This window comes from Rhipicephalus microplus, chromosome 6 (assembly GCF_043290135.1).
Source record: "Rhipicephalus microplus isolate Deutch F79 chromosome 6, USDA_Rmic, whole genome shotgun sequence".
Lineage (NCBI taxonomy): Eukaryota > Metazoa > Arthropoda > Arachnida > Ixodida > Ixodidae > Rhipicephalus > Rhipicephalus microplus.
In genome coordinates this window covers 190999247-191018707 of record NC_134705.1, presented here as the reverse complement: position 1 = coordinate 191018707, position 19461 = coordinate 190999247, and the positions used below count along the sequence as shown (strand labels likewise).

General features: G+C 49.0%; 1 protein-coding gene across 2 annotated transcripts; it reads left to right on the top strand.

The window, feature by feature from the left end:
• Positions 1-425: 425 nt before the first annotated feature.
• Positions 426-18625, top strand: LOC142765754 (uncharacterized). 2 transcript variants are annotated; one of them, XM_075867330.1, is made up of 5 exons: positions 426-735; positions 8260-8364; positions 13282-13358; positions 18092-18247; positions 18308-18625. In XM_075867330.1, exons 3-5 carry the CDS (start codon positions 13353-13355, stop codon positions 18512-18514), a joined length of 369 nt encoding a protein of 122 aa, XP_075723445.1. In that variant the 5' UTR covers positions 426-735; positions 8260-8364; positions 13282-13352; the 3' UTR covers positions 18515-18625. The 2 variants fall into 2 exon arrangements, with proteins under 2 accessions (XP_075723445.1, XP_075723444.1); XM_075867329.1 differs by having other exon boundaries at positions 18092-18625.
• The last annotated feature ends 836 nt before the right edge of the window (positions 18626-19461 follow it).

The window sequence follows — 19461 nt, the reverse complement described above, 5'->3', positions numbered from 1 at the left end:
GCGCTGCACAGTTCTCGCTTGCGCTGGGTTTGAAATGCTTTCTAGCAAGTCACGTCACGACAGCGGGGACGTCCACCCTCCGAACATTCGCTCCTACGACATTGCGCCAAACTTACGTGACATCCGTTCAAGAACATCCGAAACTCATCCGATGACTGCACTTAGGTGGCAGTTTGAATATGAGACTGGTCTTATCGGTGTGCTCGCCACGAGAGTGTCAGAATTAAAACGTCAGTATACAGTCACGATGGTCCAGTATCAAATGGCGTCGTGTGTCTTACACTGCCACCGACACTTCCATCTCATCGCAACTTAAGCCACTCTCAATAGCGATGATAGAGTACCGACCAATTCCTCTAAGAGCCGAGACGTGAATAACGTGTTACGGTACGTATAAATACCACTCGCTTAAGGCCTACCGACTTGGCGAGGAACAGGTTCTCTTTCTTCTGGTCCAGGACAGCAGCAGCAGAGTTCTGGCTCCGAGCCACGGGACCAGACATGCGACACGCACTTCTCCTGATCGCCTCGCTGGCCCTGCTGGGGACGGTCGCCGGACACCATCGCTTGGGTCACGATGACGACGAATACGTCTATGACTACAACAAAGAGATGGCGGTGCCACGCCACGAATTTGTGAGATACCGGTGGTTGGCCTGGAATCTTTTGAACCGTGAGTCAGCACACGCGAAAACGGTGTTCCACCTTGCACGCATCATGACAGTTAAATGGATGGTAAGTGCCTCGGACTTTTTTCCTCTTTTGTTCTATTGTGACACAGTTTTGCCATTAGGTCATAGTATTTTGCGTGCAGATGTGTATTACATGCGCGCCGTAAGGCCGCTGTTGCGCACGAACTGAAGCAGTGTCATGCGGAATCAACCATGTAGCCAGTTGTCGTAGCTGACCGTGCCACTGCAGAGAAGGCCCATTTCCAAGTGGTAGCGCAAGCGTTACGGGTGCAATCTTTGTCAGATAGCATGTATATGTTTGCATCACTGGAATAGGCATGTAATACCCACAGGTAAATGTGACATGCTTCCCGTTTAGAGGACAGCCGGTGACTCCGTCGCCCGAATCCTCCTAAACCGGTGCAAATCACAAGCGAACGAAATTTCCAGGATCCAAGGTACACGCCGTAACATGCTGAGGGATCCTCTATAGACACCGGCGATGACATGCTGCGGAGCTGAATTCGGAGCGGGCACCTTTAACTTTACGTTGATCTCACGTGACTGTGACCGCGTGCGAACTTTACGCACCAATCAGGTGTCAAGCGTGACGTCCGGAGCGCAAAGTTTCTGTTTGTGCACCAGTATACATCGCTTACTGTATGTGCCTACGTGCTACTACTCTCAAGTCAGACTGATAGGGAGAGTTCGGCTTCTACGAGACATTGATAAAGTGATGTTTCTAAGTGCTAAAAAAAAATTTGTTGACCCAATGGCGCCAAGATACGAAGAAAACTGTTTACAATTTTGGCGGCACGCTGACATCTCTGTGAAGATGTTTCGTTGAAATTTAAAGAAAAACGAAACTTTCACTTCCTTTTTTAATCTGTCTTTGATTATTATTAATCTCATAACGGTGAAATTAGGGATAGTACAGTTTTCGAAGACCTGCTTCTCCGTTTAAATGTATTCTTAATTATGAACTGTTTAGGTAATGTAAACGCTTTCCTTTAGCGCCAAACACTGCTTTTCACAGATAATACCATTCTTGCAAATCACAGCAGGAAAAAAAACTTCGAGAACGCTTGAGTTTCACCTTCACGAGTAGTGCACGAAAGCGTAATCAGACATCGTGCGCCTTGCGTTATCAACTGCTAACCGAGCTTCGGCTCTCGGTGCATGCCCCAACCATACAGTCGACTAAAACAAAAAAGAGCTGAAGGCTTTTGCCTTTGAATCACGTTAGGCAACTGCATTGAGGGCCCAGTCAGCCTTTAGTATTGTTATTATAGACAGTCCAAGTAAATCCCTTTGACGTAATTGTGGGCGTGGATTTTTTCAAGCTCGAAGCTCTTTAGGGGCCCCGCAGGTTCTCGTCGTATGCTGTCGTCGTCTACACATGCCGCTTAGCGTCATACCCCTGTCACATGGCCACTACCGAACTCTGTTAAATTCCGTCAACGTAAAGCTCCACTAGGTAGTTCGACGGAGATGAATTTGTATCAGCGTCACATGGCAATGACAAGGTAGGTTGCAATAGTTGCCGCGAGGGTGTTCAGCCGGCCCTGTTTGAGTTTCACAGAAGTATCCGAATTTCATCTCTAGGTGTTTTGTGTGTGTGTGTGTGTGTGTGTGTGTGTGTGTGTGTGTGTGTGTGTGTGTGTGTGTGTGTGTGTGTGTGTGTGTGTGTGTGTGTGTGTGTGTGCGTGTGCGTGTGCGTGTGCGTGTGTGTGGGGGGGGGGTGTAGGTGGGTGGGTGTGTGTGTGTGGGTGTGTGTGTGTGAGTGTGAATCTTCGTTATGCGGTTTTTACGAAAACACAATATTAAGTACATCTGAAGACAACAAAGCATTAAAAATTATTTCGAATGAAAACACATTCGCTAATTGTAGCAGTGATCGCAGCGACGCTGGCCACCTTGTGCCTAACGCTAGGTTTGTTTTCTCGGCGACTAGTTGGCTTTGTTGCCCGTGTACCATAGTTCTGGCGTTTCCTTCCCTCCTGAGCGCATCCCAAGTCACCCTTGAATTAGGTCTGGTCCCATTACCCATTCCTTCAGCCGTCGAAGCAGGTGACAATGATGCAGCGCTGTCAGTCATTCCTCTCCCGGGCCCACGCAAACACGGCGACGACAAAAACCGCGCGCATGGACGATGGCCTACACACCGCGCCAAAGAAACACACGTTATGAATGAGTATACTGCAACAAAAGAACGTTTGATATTGCCAAAATGTATTTATTGTTGTCACTGCGGTAATTTTTTGCTTAAGTTTTTTTTGTTTTTTTACTGGGAACGAGAGTACATCGTTCCACTGCAAAGGGAGATCGTCGAACGTCCTTTGCGAAATGCTCCGTTTACCTTCGTTTTCCCAAGGGTTGCCATGTGACATGAACCGCATCTCCTTTTTCGTAAGAACGAAGGAGCTAAACAGTGTTCGCGGGTGCCCGTGTGACAGGGGTATCAGACAGGCAAGGTCGTTTATCACATTGCCAGGTATATTGAAGTTGCTTCGAAAGAGAGAGAGAGAGAACACAACTTTATTGTCGTCAGACTTAAGGAGGTAGGTGACCCGCCAGGCTGAACCTGATGGCCACCTCCTCTGCCCTTTGTACGGCCTGGAGCTGAACGGCCAGGCTGGTGGAGGTCAGAACTGCCTCCCACCCCTCTGGCGAGGGAGCGGCTAGGAGATCGAGAGAGGGGGGATCTTCCCTGCAGGCCCAGAGAATGTGATTAAGTGTGGCTATTGAGCCACAATGCGAGCAATGCGGATCAATCGAGTCGGGGTATATACGTGCATAAATGTATGGGCACGGAAATGAATGTGTTTGCAAGCGGCGCCAGATAACCTCCTGGCGCTTAGTTAGCTTATGGTGCGGGGGTGGTTTTGTCTGCCTCGAAAGACGGTAATATTGTGTGATGTCATGGTAGGATGTCAAGGCTTCACCAGGGTTTTCCAAATCAGAGGCGGGTACCACCGCTCGGCTGACGAATCCTCGAGCATATAGGTGGGCCGCCTCGTTCCCTGGGTTCCCCGCGTGAGCCGGCACCCATACCAGCGCAATGGAGGATAGTGCGTCTTCCTCAGCATCTGTAAGGAGACTGGGCAATAGTAAACGCAGAGTTGTGGGGGCCACAATGCCACGTGCGAAGTTGGATATAGCAGCCTTTGAGTCACTGAGTATAGTGGTGAATCCGGATGCTGCTGCTAGCGCTATCGCCGCTTCCTCAGCTTCTGTCGTATTAAGCACACGGACAGAAGCAGCCGCTTTAATTTGAGGTGAATTGGCGTTGTTGCCGGGGAGAGTGATTACGCTTATTGCATATGCTTTAGTAAACTCTCGGTATTGGGCGGCGTCAACGTACGCAACGGTTGGGTTGGACGCGTACGTTTTTTGCAAGAATTTGGCCCTCGCTTTCCTTCTACCGTCGTGATGGCTGGCCAACATGTTCTTTGGCAGTGGTTTTATGAGGAATTTCTTTCTGATGTTGGGGGGGATGACAGCCGGATCGTTACCCGTAGGAGATACCACATGGTCAATGTTAGCAAGGATCCAACGCCCCGTCCTGCTTCCCTGTAATCGGTGAATTTGCGCCGTAAGATGCGCTTCAAGAAGTTCTTCTAAGGTGTTATGCAGCCCAAGACTGAGGAGGTGCTCTGTCGATGTGTTTCGGGGGAGACCCAATGCCACCTTATACGCTTTGCGTAAGAGCCGATTTAGTTGGGCTCGCTCAGATTGAAGGAGGTGCAAATAAGGGAGGGCGTACGTGAAGCGCGACAAAACGAAGGCTTGAATTATCTGTAGCAGTTCTTTCTCCTTCATGCCTCGATTGCGAGCGCTCACTCGAGATATAAGATGGGCCGTCTGGTTCACGGTTACGGTGAGACGGTCTAGCGTAATGTTGTTGTGGTGGTTTGTTTGCACAATGAGTCCGAGTACTCTCATGTGGGCCACCTGCTTAATTGGCGTGTCATTGACATACACGTTAATACTAGGAAGTGGAGTCTTAATTTTGCGGCGATCTGGAGGTCGCAGTAATAGTAGCTCCGATTTGCTCTGGGAACACTCCAAACCCGCTTCTGACACGTGCTGAACGACTACGTCGGTTGCTCTTTGAAGAGTCTCCTCGATTTGACCATCGGATCCCACCGTCGTCCAGAGCGTGATGTCATCTGCGTAGAGGGTGTATCGCAGGCCGGGTATCGTGTCAAGTTTGGGAGGTAGTGACCTCATAGCGAGGTTGAAAAGGAAAGGGGACAAAACAGCTCCCTGCGGGGTGCCGCGATCACCGAGTGTGATGAGCTTAGAACGAAGGTCACCCACTGAGAGTTCAACCGTTCGATTAGATAAGAAAGCACGGACGTAGTTAAATATGCGTTCCCCGGATCGTAGTTCGGACAGACGGCCTAAAATGGCACTATGCTTCACGTTGTCAAATGCTTTGTGAAGGTCCAGACCGAGCAAAGCCTTGGTACTAGTGCCACTCTCAGGTCGTAGGAGATCGTGATGCAACTGGATGAGCGCATCCTGAGTGGATAGATGGGCCCTGAAGCCCAGCATTGTGGGGGGAAGTAGGCGGTGCTCTTCCGCGAAATTTTGCAAGCGACAGAGGACAACATGCTCCATTAGTTTGCCCAGGCAGGAGGTCAACGAGATTGGACGAAGATTCTCCAGGTCGAGTTTCTTGCCCGGTTTCGGTATAAACGCGACCCTTGCGTGTTTCCATTCTGATGGCAAATGGCCGGACCTCCAGCACTCATTCATATATTCAGTAATGGCCCCTACCGACTTTGGATCGAGGTTGCGCAGCGTCTTATTTGTCACCCCGTCAGGACCGGGTGCCGATGTTGTACGCAGTTTATGTAGCGCTATGCAAACCTCACTTTCCGAAATGTCGGCGTCCAACTGTTCGTTGGCTGTTCCAGTGTATTCAGGCAACTGCTCTGTGCTGTTCTGTTTCTGAGATGTGTTGATGTAGCGGGTGATGAGCTCCTCCAGCAGCTCTTCGTTGGTGCCCGGGTATTGATGGACAATTCGCGCGAGCTGTTTGCGTGCGGCCGACTTGGAGCTACCAGGGTCCAGCAGGTGTCGCAGAAGATGCCACGTTTTCTTGCAGCCCATCTGGCCATTGAGGCTGCCGCAAAGTTGGCCCCACTGTTGGCGTGTTAGCACAGCGGTGTGGGCTTCTAATTCACGTTCGAGCCTCGAGATGCGGCGGCGGAGCCTTGTGTTGTGACGTTGGCGCCGCCACCTACGCATGAGGCTTTCATGCGCCTCCCACATATGTAGAAGGCGTGAATCTGTTGATGGCTGTTCCGGAGTTACGTCTGCTTGGTATGTTGTAGCGTCCACATCTCGACTCAAAGAAAGTATCCATTCGTTCAAGTCCAATACCGAATCGGGTGCCGTTTCTTTGCGCAGTTGGCGGAATTTATCCCAGTCTGTAATGCGAGCTGTGGCTCGTTTTTTTACATTGCTTGTGGTTAACTCAATGGTTACCGCTAGAATGAAATGGTCACTTCCTACGGTGTGACCTGTGTTTTGCCAACGGGCACCCTCCGTGTTTTTGCAAAGGGAGAGGTCTGGGGTAGTATCTCGACTTCGAAAGAGAGAAAAGTGAATAAATAAGCGCGTCACCGTAACAGCGTCTCTCCACGAAGGTCGCAACAACACCGACGCGCTGAGTTAAGGAGTGGGCAGTGAAAGAGCCCGGAGCCATCTATAGTTTGGTCATGCATATCACGTAAAATGTCGTCACGCAGAGCCATGTCTAGCATAGCCATGTTTAACGTGCAGGTGAGAAAGGTAAGTGAGCGTGAATGGGAGGTTAAAGTAGATAGGACGGAGGAGGAGGAAGGGAGGGCTCCGTCATCTTATGTCGTCGCTTGGCGTCACGTAGGCGAAACCATGCGAAGGATAGCTATGCGTGGCAAGTGGTTGGTAATGGGAAGTGAGGGTGAGGAAGAAAGAAAGGAGAAGAGTGAAGCATAGCATAGCCATGCGTGGTGACACTCGGCAAAGGTCCACGTATAGCCCAACCAGGATGTAGTAATGGCGCGGGAAAGAGATGATTTTTGAGGAGCTGGAGAGCGACGAAGGAAGAGGGTCCACCGCGGTGAAGCAGGGGTTAGCGTGCTCGGCCATGGAAACGAAGGCCATGAGCACGGTGTAAGAAAAACTTATTCTTACACCATGGTCCCCAGTTTGATCCCGCCGCCGTGGCGGTCGCATTTAAATGGAGGCGCGATGCCTGAGGCCTCTGTGCCGCGCCATGTCGACGCACGTTAAAGAACAACTGGTGGTCGATATGTCCGGAGCGCTCCGCTACGATGTCGCTCATAAGTGTGTCGTGGTTTTCGGATACAAAACCCGAGATATCTTGTCCAGAAGTGAGGTTAAAGTCTTCCGTAACCATGTAGGACGTCACACAGACAAAACCGGGCAGCCATGTAAAGTACAGTGTAGTGAGGGTGCGGGAAAGCGAATCGAAAGTGAGAAAGACAGAAATGAGCAAGGAAGATGGCAAAGCATAGCGTTGATTGATTGATTGATACGTGGGGTTTAACGTCCCAAAACCACCATGTGATTATGAGAGACGCCGTAGTGGAGGGCTCTGGAAATTTTGACCACCTGGGGTTCTTTAACGTGCACCCAAATCTGAGCACACGGGCCTACAACATTTCCGCCTCCATCGGAAATGCAGCCGCTGCAGCCAGGATTTGATCCCGCAACCGGCGGGTCAGCAGCCGAGTATCTTAGCCGCTAGACCAGCGCGGCGGGGCAAGCAAAGCATAGCGTGACCATGTGTGGCATTACTAAGACGAAATCAGCATAGCTCGACCATGGTAGAGCGATTAGGAGGGATAGGGTACGGAGACTGAAAAGGGTGGAAACGATAATTATTGAGTTTAACGTCCCCAACCCACCATATGATCGTGAGAGGCACCGTAGTGGAGGACTCCGGAAGTTTCGACCAGCTGCTGTTCTTTAATGTGCGTGTAAGTCTGAGTACAAGGTCTTCAAGCAATTTCCGCCTCCGCAAAGAATGCGGCCGTCGCGGAGGACGGGAATGAGGAAGGGGAAAGGGAAAGCCTAGCATAGCAAGTGCAGTGTAGCATAGCGATGTGTGGCAGGGAATATCAAGGCGTGGAAAAGGTAAGTGTGGGTGGGGTGGAGTGAAGTGAGAGTAAGGAGGAAAGAAAAAAGTGAGAGGGTATAGCTTAGGATGGCCCTGTACAGTACGGTAAATCAAGTCGTTGGCAAAGTGAAGTGAAAGAGATGAAAAAAAGAAGAAGAGGAGGCAATAGAACGGCATAGCCCTGTGTAGTTCTGCGTAGCAAGGTGAAGGAAAGAGAAGAGAGGGTCAGGGTGCCACTTCATCACAGATGAACGTTTTTTTTTTCTTTTTTCCTCCATAAACTCCCACATGCTGCACAATTGAAACGCCAGTGTGCCTTTTTACACAAACACGCGCGTCGCTGAGAGGCAAGCGAATCACTATGCCGCCCTGCTTGCGCCTTTAACGTTGAGTGCAACTGCTCATTTTTTTTTCTGGTGATCATCGGCTAACTGGTTTGTTTGCTCGCAGAGTGACTCGGCTGTCCATATCCGCTTTTCGATGTACCATTCCACCTGTCAACGGCAACCCCGTAAACCAATCGACTTTGCGAAGTGCTGGCATAATAGAAAAAAGGTGAGTAACCCTGCTGCTGCGATTACGCTGGCTGACGAACGAAGCTTTTTTTTTTTTACTTAACGGCGAGCATGAGGTTGCTGCTTCTAACAGCAAGGCTGTTCTGTGTCGACTCTTTGCCGTGAGCCACACTATCCCTCACCAGAGCTCGCTTGTGTGTGGGTGTTGTGTATGTCGGGGGGGGGGGGGGATAGAATAATTTTGTAAGGAAAGATGGGGGGGTTCAGAAAATGGGGTTTGTAGTGCACGATAACTGTCTCTCAAGTGAAAAGATCTCAACCGATACAGTCGCAGGGGAGTGGGGATCGAAAAGATATTGAGAGTGATGAAAACAAAGGCAAAATATAAAGGTATGAGAGGAGAGAAAAATAGCAGAGAAAACACTGCCAGACCTGCACGTAACACGCTGCACTGTAATTGCGGCAGACAAAGGAGACGCGACCCCATTTGTTGGTCCGTGTGTTGATTTGAGCTGAGTGAGAGAAACAACTTCATTGAGTATCCAAGTTTCCCTATCCATAGAAAGGAAATTTCCCTATCCATAGGTAGGGACAGGGAAATCAAAGCGAGACACTAGCGTGATCGGACGTCCCGGAGCAGAAATCTACTCGCGACCAACCCGTGGTGCTCAACAATCCACTCGCGAGATACCCATTGTTACGACCGTCATCATTATCGAAGTCTTTCGGCCTTTGTGAACGGGACGAAAATATTTCGACGCATTCCAAGCAAGGGTGTGCCGTCAAGACGGGTTGATTTCCTCTCGGCAAAACCTGAACGATGGGTTCGGGACTGGTTCGCGCAGAGAAAACGCACGAGCCAAGAGAGGCCATTGTGAGCCCGACTCAAGAAAGGCCATTGTGTTTGCTGCTAGCAAAGCTTTCGAGGCAGACAAGGAGGCAGCTGCAGGGGCCATTTTCGAGGTCACCAAGGATTTGGAAATCTCGGAACCCGCATGGTATTTGCAGTTCAGGCTGCAAGCTAAAGCCAAATTGGTTGTGGCTGCATCTTGCGAAGACAAGCGGAGCCCCAGGATATGCACTGCTACGCCACAGCTTCTAGCAAACAACCAAGAATGGAATGTGGGGGTGAAGAAAAGGATAATGCACTATGTGCTGCAGTCTTGCGGGAGCCCGCCTCAGCGACGAGGGATTAGTTGACTATTCCTTTTCCCCTTTCTCCATAGGATCGGCTGAATGGGGTGGCATATTTTGACGATACGCTGGCCCACAACTACATTGTCCTACCCAAACAGTCAGGCAAGTTTGACACGTGTACTGGCAGCTGGTTTTTCGAACCTCACCCAGCTGCCAGAAGAATCTTGGAAACCAAAATCATCGGATGGGCGCGAAACTTGGTGGCGTGTGCGAAAACGTCGGTGCAGTGCTTTGGTAACCATATTTGGGCATCGTGTGGACTGTGCCCTCTCCACATGAATTGTGTGGTGTCTTTCCTCTCCTTCGTGGGTGGAGCACCTAGACCATGAAGCGCCGTATTGGCTGAAGCCGCGGACAGTGCGCCCAGCGTTGGCAACGCGGCGCTATATAAACGGAAGACTTGTGTATTTACAAGCTCTACAGTTCAACAGTTCTCATGTACAGTTCTTGGCTTCTACTTCATCACTTGATCACCTCTTTTCAAATTCTCAGTTAGTAACCATGTAAATAAATTGTTGTCGTTTTTACGAGCGCCTCGTCTGACTTGTTCGACGATGGGTCTTAGGACGGGGGCCCGCTACCAAACTGAGACCCGCGGGACCCGGAGTCGCAACACCGTGGTGAGCAGCAATCTACTCGCGATTAACCCGAGGTGGGCAGCAATCTACTGGCAAGACACCCGTGGAGGCGCCACTTTCGGCCACCGGCGTTCCAGGATGATATATGAGCACGTGCTCGACCACGTCTCTTTTGTGGCCTGGCTCTCGGCTGATTTTGCAGCTAAAATGCTTTTCCTTCAAGTCATGAGCCTTACTAGCCCAAGAAAACGTTTCGATAAGAGAGAAGCTCGCGCGGACGGGGATATGGTTAGACGGAGCCACGGAGAAAAGAAAGAGAAATATGTTTCCTCGAGCGAGCGTGCCGTTGACAAACCTGGTAGTGGGGGTATTTCGTATGGCTGTTTGTGTGACTTCTCAAAAGTTTTCTATTTATTTCTTGTCAAGCGATAATAAATTCAGTTTATAAATTCAGTTAATAAATTCAGCGTCCTGGCACGCTCTATTTCTGGCTTTGAATGAATGAATTGTCGTCTAGAGAGACTGACAGTGATTTCGACGACTGCATTGATCCATCACGGTGACTTCCATATCGGTGGGAGTGGCTTGCAGAGGCCAGGCGACGAAAAATTCAAAACCAAAATACACTAGGTTACAAGATAAAAACCTAGGACAAAAAAATGTCTCCTCAGCCCACAGCCGTCGCTGTCCCTGATGTGGTGATTTTGTACAGATGATCCATCCCACAGCGCTTTCTCATTTTCGTGACGTCCAGCCCATACGGAGCGTTCCCGATAGTCTACGTTAGCGCACAGGCACTCGTTTGCGTCGCTGCTCTAGGGGCGAATTTCCTTATGGCGTGGCTTGTGCGTCCCCCGTTGTCGTTGTGCATAACCTGTTGCACACATCCGCATACCAGTGGCGCATACCCGCCCTCGGGCACATATCCGCATGTCCACATGTTACGAAAAGCGTATCACAATGTCGTTATCCCGCTATCGGTGTTAACAAAGCGCTTACAGCAAAAATTTGGTACATACTCTCGTTTAGTCCTTGGATTGTCCGCTGTATGGCGGTACTTGTATATGATGAATTTATGGTAAAAAGAAACGAGATGGCGGTACTTGAAGTGTTCACTAGATTAACGGATGTACATACAGACAGACAAGCAGACAAACGGACAGACAGACACACGGACGGACGAATGCATGTACGGACGCACGAACGGGCGCACGTACGGATGGGCTGACGCACGGACGCAAGAATGGACGCGTGAAGGGGAGCACAGACGGATGCACGGACGGACTGACGGACGCTTCGCCCCACTCATCATCATTCATTCCGTGGATATGCCGTGATTTTTTAGGTGGGAAACTTTAGCATCCCGGTAAATTTCAGTGGGGATACTAACAACGCTGCTCGGCCAAGCGTCTTATGCAGTACCGACGAGCCTTGAACTATTACTGTGAGTAGATTTACGTTGGTGGATAAAAAGTAGTCACAAGCCTTACACAATGGCAGACTGAAAAGGCCGCCAGGGCCCTTGGAATCATAGCCGTCATCTGAGTTGGGTCCGCTCCCCTAAGTCTAACAGGGGAGGAGGATCTTCCTGCTAAAAAATTGGCCCCGTATCTGCATGTTGCACTGCAAATGTCGTCGAAAGACGATAGTTTTGCGTCTGAAGAGAGTGAACAAAACATTTATTTGATGTTCTGGGCAAGGAAATGGTGTACTGGAGGCGCTGCGTTGGAGTGCCTCGAGCGTCCAGGGGAGGCGAACGTGCGCATAAAGCCACGTCACAAGTGAGACATGAGCACCATCTTGTAGTTTTCTTGGAAAACGAAGCGCGCACGCAGCGCCCGTCTCGGAGGTGATAAGGTGTAGAACGCAAGGCGACGGGTAGGTGCCACCACCGTGTCATCTTAGCAAAGCGTTGGAAACACTTGCCTTTTCGTGCAAGCGTTGCTGGTCAGCGCAACGTGATAAACGCTGCGGTACTTATAATTACTTATGTATGCCTTTCCTAGTAAGAGACACACACAGAGAATATTGACGTGTTGTTATGGTGCCTCGGATATGCGCAATAATCGTTTTTTTAAATGACAATCACACAAGTTTGAACGCTGAATCGTAAGGAGGAGGAAGAGAAGAAATGAAAGGCAGGGAGGTCAACCAGACGCACGTCCGGTTTGCTACCCCGCACTGGGGGAAGGGGTGAGGAGATTAAAGGAGAAGAGGGAGAGAAGTGAAGGGCAACATGTGTGTAGATGTGACTTCGTCCATTGCAGTTTTCTGAAGACGACCGGACTACTGAATCGTAAGCAATATTGGTAGGCGATGCGGGTGGGGTCTGCCATTTGGAGTATCGTTTGGCCACTTTGGTGCCGTTTAGGGTACCGTTAAGAGCGGACAAACAGACAAATTTCAGATACACAGACACACCAAAATTCTTGCGTCGAAGGTCTCCGTAAAAGACTATCGTCTTTAATAAATAAAGTTTGTTCATCCTCATCTCACAGGTGATGGGCACGCACACTGAAGTTATATGGGCGTAGCTCGTGTTTCCTTCTCAGATTGTAAAATATTTTATAAGTGTTTTCTGGCTCTGCGTCTGAAAAGCATTAACATTGCGTGCCAGAGATCTTTTTGGCACGCATCAAGGCACACCACAGTAGTCTATTGGTTACGGTGTTTAACTGCCGACTCGAGATTGCGGGATCAAATTCTAGCCGCGACAGACGCATTTGCGGTGGAGGCGATGGTGCTGGAGGCCCGGATACGTTGAAGGTTTAGGTGCATGATAAGATATAAGCACACACTCAACATCCCCAAGAGGTCCGAATTTCCGGGGCGCTCTACTAAGGCGGCAGTCACAAAACCATCGAGGTCTTGGAACGTAAAACCTCCAGAACAGTGTTATTTCGATACCTCAAGATCGTGTCAATACTCCTGTAATATCGCCCAGCACTTATGTAAAGTCATCCACAGTGCCTGTACTTCGAGTTATTGTTTGGTCAACACTCCTGACAGTGAGCACCAAGACGTTAGTCACGGGTTTGAATGTCTGTGCAAGGTGATTCATCAACAGGAAGGCTTCGTTTCGTATCTTTGTGTGAGTGCGTGCTAATAAAGCAAAAGTGGATGACAAGTGGATGCACCTCCGTGTTAATTCCTTTGCATTCGTATTTTCATTTATTTCACAGCCCTTGAGGATCTGCGAGATGCGAGTTGGGGTGGACCGGATTCTAACACCCAGACGCTTGTTGGAGAAAAAATGCTGGTAAGCTAATTTTAATTAAGCATTCATGCACGAGTTAAATGCTGCATTATATTTGGCTTTGTAATTGTGTAATCACGTATCATTTATGCCAGAAGCCGGCAGCCTGTAATCCGCGAAGCACTATTGCGTAGGCCCTGCCATGACCTCCAACCTCCACCCCCCCCCCCCCCCCCCATTCCCGTATGCCTTGCTATCCGAAGCCCGATGTAGCACTATTGAAATAAATTGGGCTTGTCGTTTGAAGGCTATGTTTGACCGGAACCTCATAATATGCGCGCTGAAAACGTTGACCTCGAGTCGCCATGCTTTTCTGCGAAGGATGTCGAAAGACGACAGTCCTCTGTCTGGAAGTGACCATCCAACAGTAATTTAACGAAACGAGTATTTTTATTTTTTAGAACGTATAGTCACTAGTAGGTGGCTGCACCGGGTATTTTAATTAAAGGCCCTTAAGTTATTTACGAAGCATAGGAAACACCGGCTTTTTCGTTAATAGCGTCACAATGTCAGCGCAGCGTAACCCCCACCACGGTCTTTAGAATTTCTGTATCTATGCATTTTCTAAATGGAAAGCCACGCTTCCTAAAGGTTGGTGCACACCGGCGACTAGCAGCGGTCGCGCGACCATTCGCGACTGGCGACCAAAAAGCGACTGATGTTCACACCGACAGAGGCTGCATGCGAGCGACCGGAAGTCGCAAAACCGGAGAGTCACGTCCGGATCTCGTTATGAGCGAGAACTCCTGAGACCGGCGCGATCAGCTGATCGCCGCCAGCTGAGTCCGTTCTCGCACAGCGTTCCCAACAGCGTCAAGTTCGATTCAAGCGAAGAACAAGACAATTTCAAGGTGCTGATGCACTGTGCCATGGTGTCAGCGCTGGCATCACAGATGCCTTCAAAGAAAAAAAAAAAGCCGGTAGTGGATGTGACCATCCTTTCGATCGCGGGAGTTGACCGGCCATGCAAGCCGCCTGCCTTCAGAGCTGCGCTGTCACGACGAGGAGTATTTCCGAGAGTCGTACGTATTCAGAAACCATCCTTGAATTTCCCTTGACTTGCCACAGCCTACAATGCAGCACAAATGCGTCTCGAACGTGGAGTCTTAAGTCGTTGCCAAGGCATGAAGTACAAACGCGTTCCAAACACGCTGCGTTGAATGCGCTGACAAGTCAAGTTCAAGACAAAAAAAAAGTTTCCGAATGCGGGGAAAAGACAGTGCACAATTTATTTTCTCTTTACTTTGACGGTGTTTAGCTTCTTGCGAATGCCACCACGTAAATTCGACACTTTGCTCGAGTTGCTGCGGCCCGCCATCTCCAAGCCAAGTATTCCGTGGTGGCCATGGTGCCACAGACCCAGAGAAACGCACTCGTTTGTATCTGGCGGCAGGAAGCCAGCGCAATGAAAAAAAAAAATTGAGCATCGCTGATTGGTTAAGCAGCTTTGCGACTGCAGTCGCGCGACTGAAAAATCGGTCAAGAAGCGACTGGCCAACGCAGTCACTTTGCGACCGTTTGCGACCGTTCGCGACTGGTTGCGACCAGTCGCAAATGGTCGCGCGACCGCTGCTAGTCGCCGGTGTGCACCAGCCTTAACACTCACGTATTGATGTTGCGCCTCAAATATGCGTAATATTTGCATTTTCATTGACAATGTTCTCAAGTATGAACACAACCACCGGATGACAATGGTTGAGTCTTGAGCATGGCTTAAAGCTTTCGCCAGGTGGCCGAATTGTAGGACACACACCGACAGACAGACAGACCAATATTTTTTCCAATGAAGTATCCCAAGAAAAAACTACGTCCCTAATAAACACGAATTGTAATTCAGTTTTGTACATCACTGTCCATTCGTTTAATCCTTTGCATTCGTCTTTGGCTTTGTCATGCGTACCTACGGGACGTGGTTGTGCAGGGCCTTCTTTTACAGAGTGTGGTGTCGCGAGTACTCTTTCTTACTTGTGCAGCTATGCGTCCTTACACGACGTAACAGCACTCGTCTGTGCCTTTACTTGTTTAGTCCAGTGTCGTTACTTGCAAACGTTTACATTATGCTGCTTCTGACCGTAAATATGTATCTCCTCTCTCGCATGAGCACGTGATTAGATCAATCGAGTTAACGAATCAATCGGCTATACCTAATTGACGAACAGGAATGGGCCGCTAAGCCCTCATTTTTTTTAACGTTAATTAACTAACAATGCGAATTTTACCCGAATTGCATAATAGTGATGTTGACATAATCTTGCGAATTACACAGGATGTATTACCGTGTTGCCTTCAGTAAACATCTTGATTGACATAGCCATGCTGGGGCAATACACATAAATCAAAGGTGCCCTACCCGCTTCTTCAGCATGGAGAGAAAACGCTGCCGACCGAATTTGAGGGTCATGAGATGATCTCAGCCAAACATTAAAGCATAGCACGCGTCCTGTTTTTTACAATTCATCATCAAAGTATACCATAAATCGTTCATTCTTCCTTCGATCACCAATGCCATAAGCACAAATGACCGTGTCTTAAAATCAATGCCCATGGCCATTATCTAATACGAGCATCATGAGCTTCATAGTTGCCGTGGCCGCCGCTGGATACATGTCCGTGGGCCCATCTTGGGGTCAAACAGAAGAAAAGCGTTCGTTGGGAAAAAAAAGTTTCAAAAAGTGCTCAATATCATGGGGTGCACTGACGAACGGACGAGGCCTGTTGTACCCTTGTTATCCCTTTTTGCGTACTATTCAGCGCGCTCGCTAGTATAGGGAGAAAGTGCTTACAGCGTGCGACAAATCCCTGCAAATCCGCTCGTACTTGATGGATTGAAAACTTTGCGGCTGTCTATTCGTGAGGCAATAAAAAAAAAATTGGCTATGGCTTAACTCAGTTATGCTTGGCTATGCGTTGCGAAAGGTACGCTTAACAGCCCCATTCAGTTGAGCGTACGCAACATTTTTTCATACGCAGTCTTTCATTGGAAACGGTCGGCAATCTGGGTCAACAGAACTGCCACGGACGCCCAAGTGAACCTGTTCGATGTTATTGTTTAGCTTGGTTTTCTGTGCGGTTGCGCTTCCGGAGGCGTGCTGCTGCTTCTTTTCCGTTTTATAGGCTCACTTTCTCCTCTTGGTTTCGCTCCGACGACGAAGCATGACTCCCTTCAGTCTCTCCGACTCAATTCACATATCTGCCGACGAATCCCGCAGAACAGCCCCCGTCTTTGTATACGACGCCACGCCGGTGCCTCCTCTTGTGTTGAAACGCAGGTTCACCGGTAGCTCCTCCCCTGACGTCATGCCTGTTGGCACGGCGAGTGGCGCTACCAGCTAGGGTGGTTGCTAGGCAACGGTTAAGCTCGTGGTGTGGCCACCGGCCACAGCGATACAGCGAGGATACGGCCAGCGTAGCTCTCGTTACAAAGCGCTTCTAATGAATTCCTTTGGTGATTACTATAAAAAAAAGTGTTGCGAAAAGAGTGTGGAAAGAAAATTAACTAACAGCCGAGAAGCATACGAAGAAAAATTGTCCAAACTCGCTCAGGGCCGCAGAGGGCTTGAAACAACGAAGCTGGAGCGTTTTGAAGACTATAAGCCCGTTGCTTCCAGGTTGTTTGTAGGCTTTGGATAGGTTATGCGGGTTCTTTCTAAGTTGATTATTGGCGCAGATTGGTTCGAGTCAAACCACACACTGCCACAGACATGACACAGTTTCACGAACTTCAGAGACAAAATCGCGCAAAAAGAAAGCAAAGCGTTCGCACCTCTCATAAATCTAGGTGCCCATCTTACTGGCCTGGGTAATTCATCGCTTCGGTGTTCTCTCGCAGTCTTCTTGAAGCCTTTTCGCGTTCTTTTACACGCTTGAACGTTTTCGGTGTCTTCCTTGTGATGAAAAAGCAGCGCTAAAAAAAAAACAGGCGAGTACTAAAGAAGACATGACCAGGCTTTGAACTCGCAACTAAAAAAAAACTTATTAAAAAGCACAAGCACACCCACGAAGTAGCCGGCCAAGTCACATGACACATCATGGCGTTTGCGCAGCAGAGCATTCCGGGTCAAGAAAAATAATTAACTAATCATGACGAAACGCAACATCCTTGTGAACGCCTGAGAAAAAAAAAAAATCTATACAGGCAATGATAATCGCTTTAACGGAGCAGCGTTGAAGTCAAAAGTCGAACCTCCTTTCCACTAAGGGTCACCAACGGTTTACTCACACACCTTTCCCCCTCCCTTTCAATATAAAATTCTTCCCTCCCTAGTACGTCGATATAAGGTGACATTTGTCTATTGTTAGACCTCTTTTGGTGTCTCGCGTTACCGTATACGTACGTTACCAGAGCGTTGCTCTGTGTAATGTGACCCTGAAAATGGACAAGCCTTGCTCTTGAGGTGCTTCACACCTAGAAGCGAGGTCGAACACTAGCTCCACTGTTTACTGCAGCTTTGCTTCACTATTGCAGGATGCGTTTCTTTTTTTGAAATCCGTAGAAGACTGTAATTGACTCTAGTTTTGTAATTTTGAATGCTAATGAGTTCTACTTAGATGCGGTTGATTCTTTACAAAAAAATGTAAGCAAAATTTAAATTTTACCATAGTCGAAATACGAGCGCGTAAGTGAAACAGGAGCTTGGGCAGACGAATAGGAAGCGCACATGTTTAGGCTTTCCTTTTACAGCAACTTTTTTTTTCGTTTCGTGATGAGGCGATTCTTTTGAACCCTCACATTTCAGGACTCAAACAAACCAGAGGACGACAAGGCACCCACGCAAGCAAACAGGGCGACCGAAATGGCCGACGACAAGGCGACCAAACTGGCCGAATACGAGGTGGCCGAATACGAGGTGGCCGCATACGAGGTGGCCGAATACGAGGTGGCCGAATACGAGGTGGCCGAATACGAGGGGGCCGCATACGAGGTGGCCGCATACGAGGTGGACGCATACGAGGGGGCCGCATACGAGGTGGCCGCATACGAGGGGGCCGCATACGAGGTGGCCGAATACGAGGGGGCCGCATACGAGGTGGCCGAATACGAGGGGGCCACATACGAGGTGGCCGCATACGAGGTGGCCGCATACGAGGTGGCCGCATACGAGGTGGCCGCATACAAGAGGGCCGGCATGGAGGACCCCTGCAGGGTTAGACTCGGATGAGTACTAGGAGCTCACTGAACCGAACATTGTCTGAAAACGACATGTCAACGTCTGCATGCTCCTTTGTACTAGCTTTTTCAGAATAAAAAAAAAAGAACGCTTTCACGATGATCCTTGCTTATTCGGGCTCCATTTTGTTGTTATTTATTTATTCATTCATTAAGATGAATGAGATTTTATGCTATTAAGATGAAAATTTATGCGCATTGTTTGGTTTACATGCCTGTAATACCCCTGTCACACGGGCACCCGTGAAGACCGTTTAAATCCCTCGTCCTTACGACAACAAAGATGCGGTCTGTGTCACACGGCCACCCTTACGCAAACGAAGGTAAACGGAGCATTTCGCAAAGGACGTTCAACGATCTCCCTTCGCAGTGAAACGAGGTACTCTCGTCCCCAGCAGTCTAGAGGTCAGATAAAAATTTCGAGCACTAAGGGGCCGCAGAGAAAGAATAATACATTTTGGCAATATTAAACGTTCTTTCGTTGTAGTACTCATTCACAACGTGTGTTCGTTTACATAAATTTACGCCCGCCAGAGTTCACTTACTCTCAAAACCGATGCCCTACACACCGTGCCTCACGAGTCGGGCCGGCCGGCACCAGCCGATCAACGTCATTACCCGCGCAATATGGTACCACTTCCTCACGTCGTCCGCTGTGTCATTAATGGCTGAAGAACACAAAATGTGCGCTCACGAGGAAAGGAAGCATAAGAACTTTCGTAACGAGCATGTATACCGGCAAGAAAACAACTAAAAGCACAATGTGGCCAGCGTCACTAGCAGCATTGCTACATTTAGCAAATGCGTTTTTATTTGAAATTATTTTCAATGGTTTGTTAGTCGCATACTTACTTAATAGTGCTTTTTTGTAAAAACCGCATCACAAGGATTCACAAAAAAAGCAATAGAGATGAAATTAGAATGCTTTTCCGAAAATCA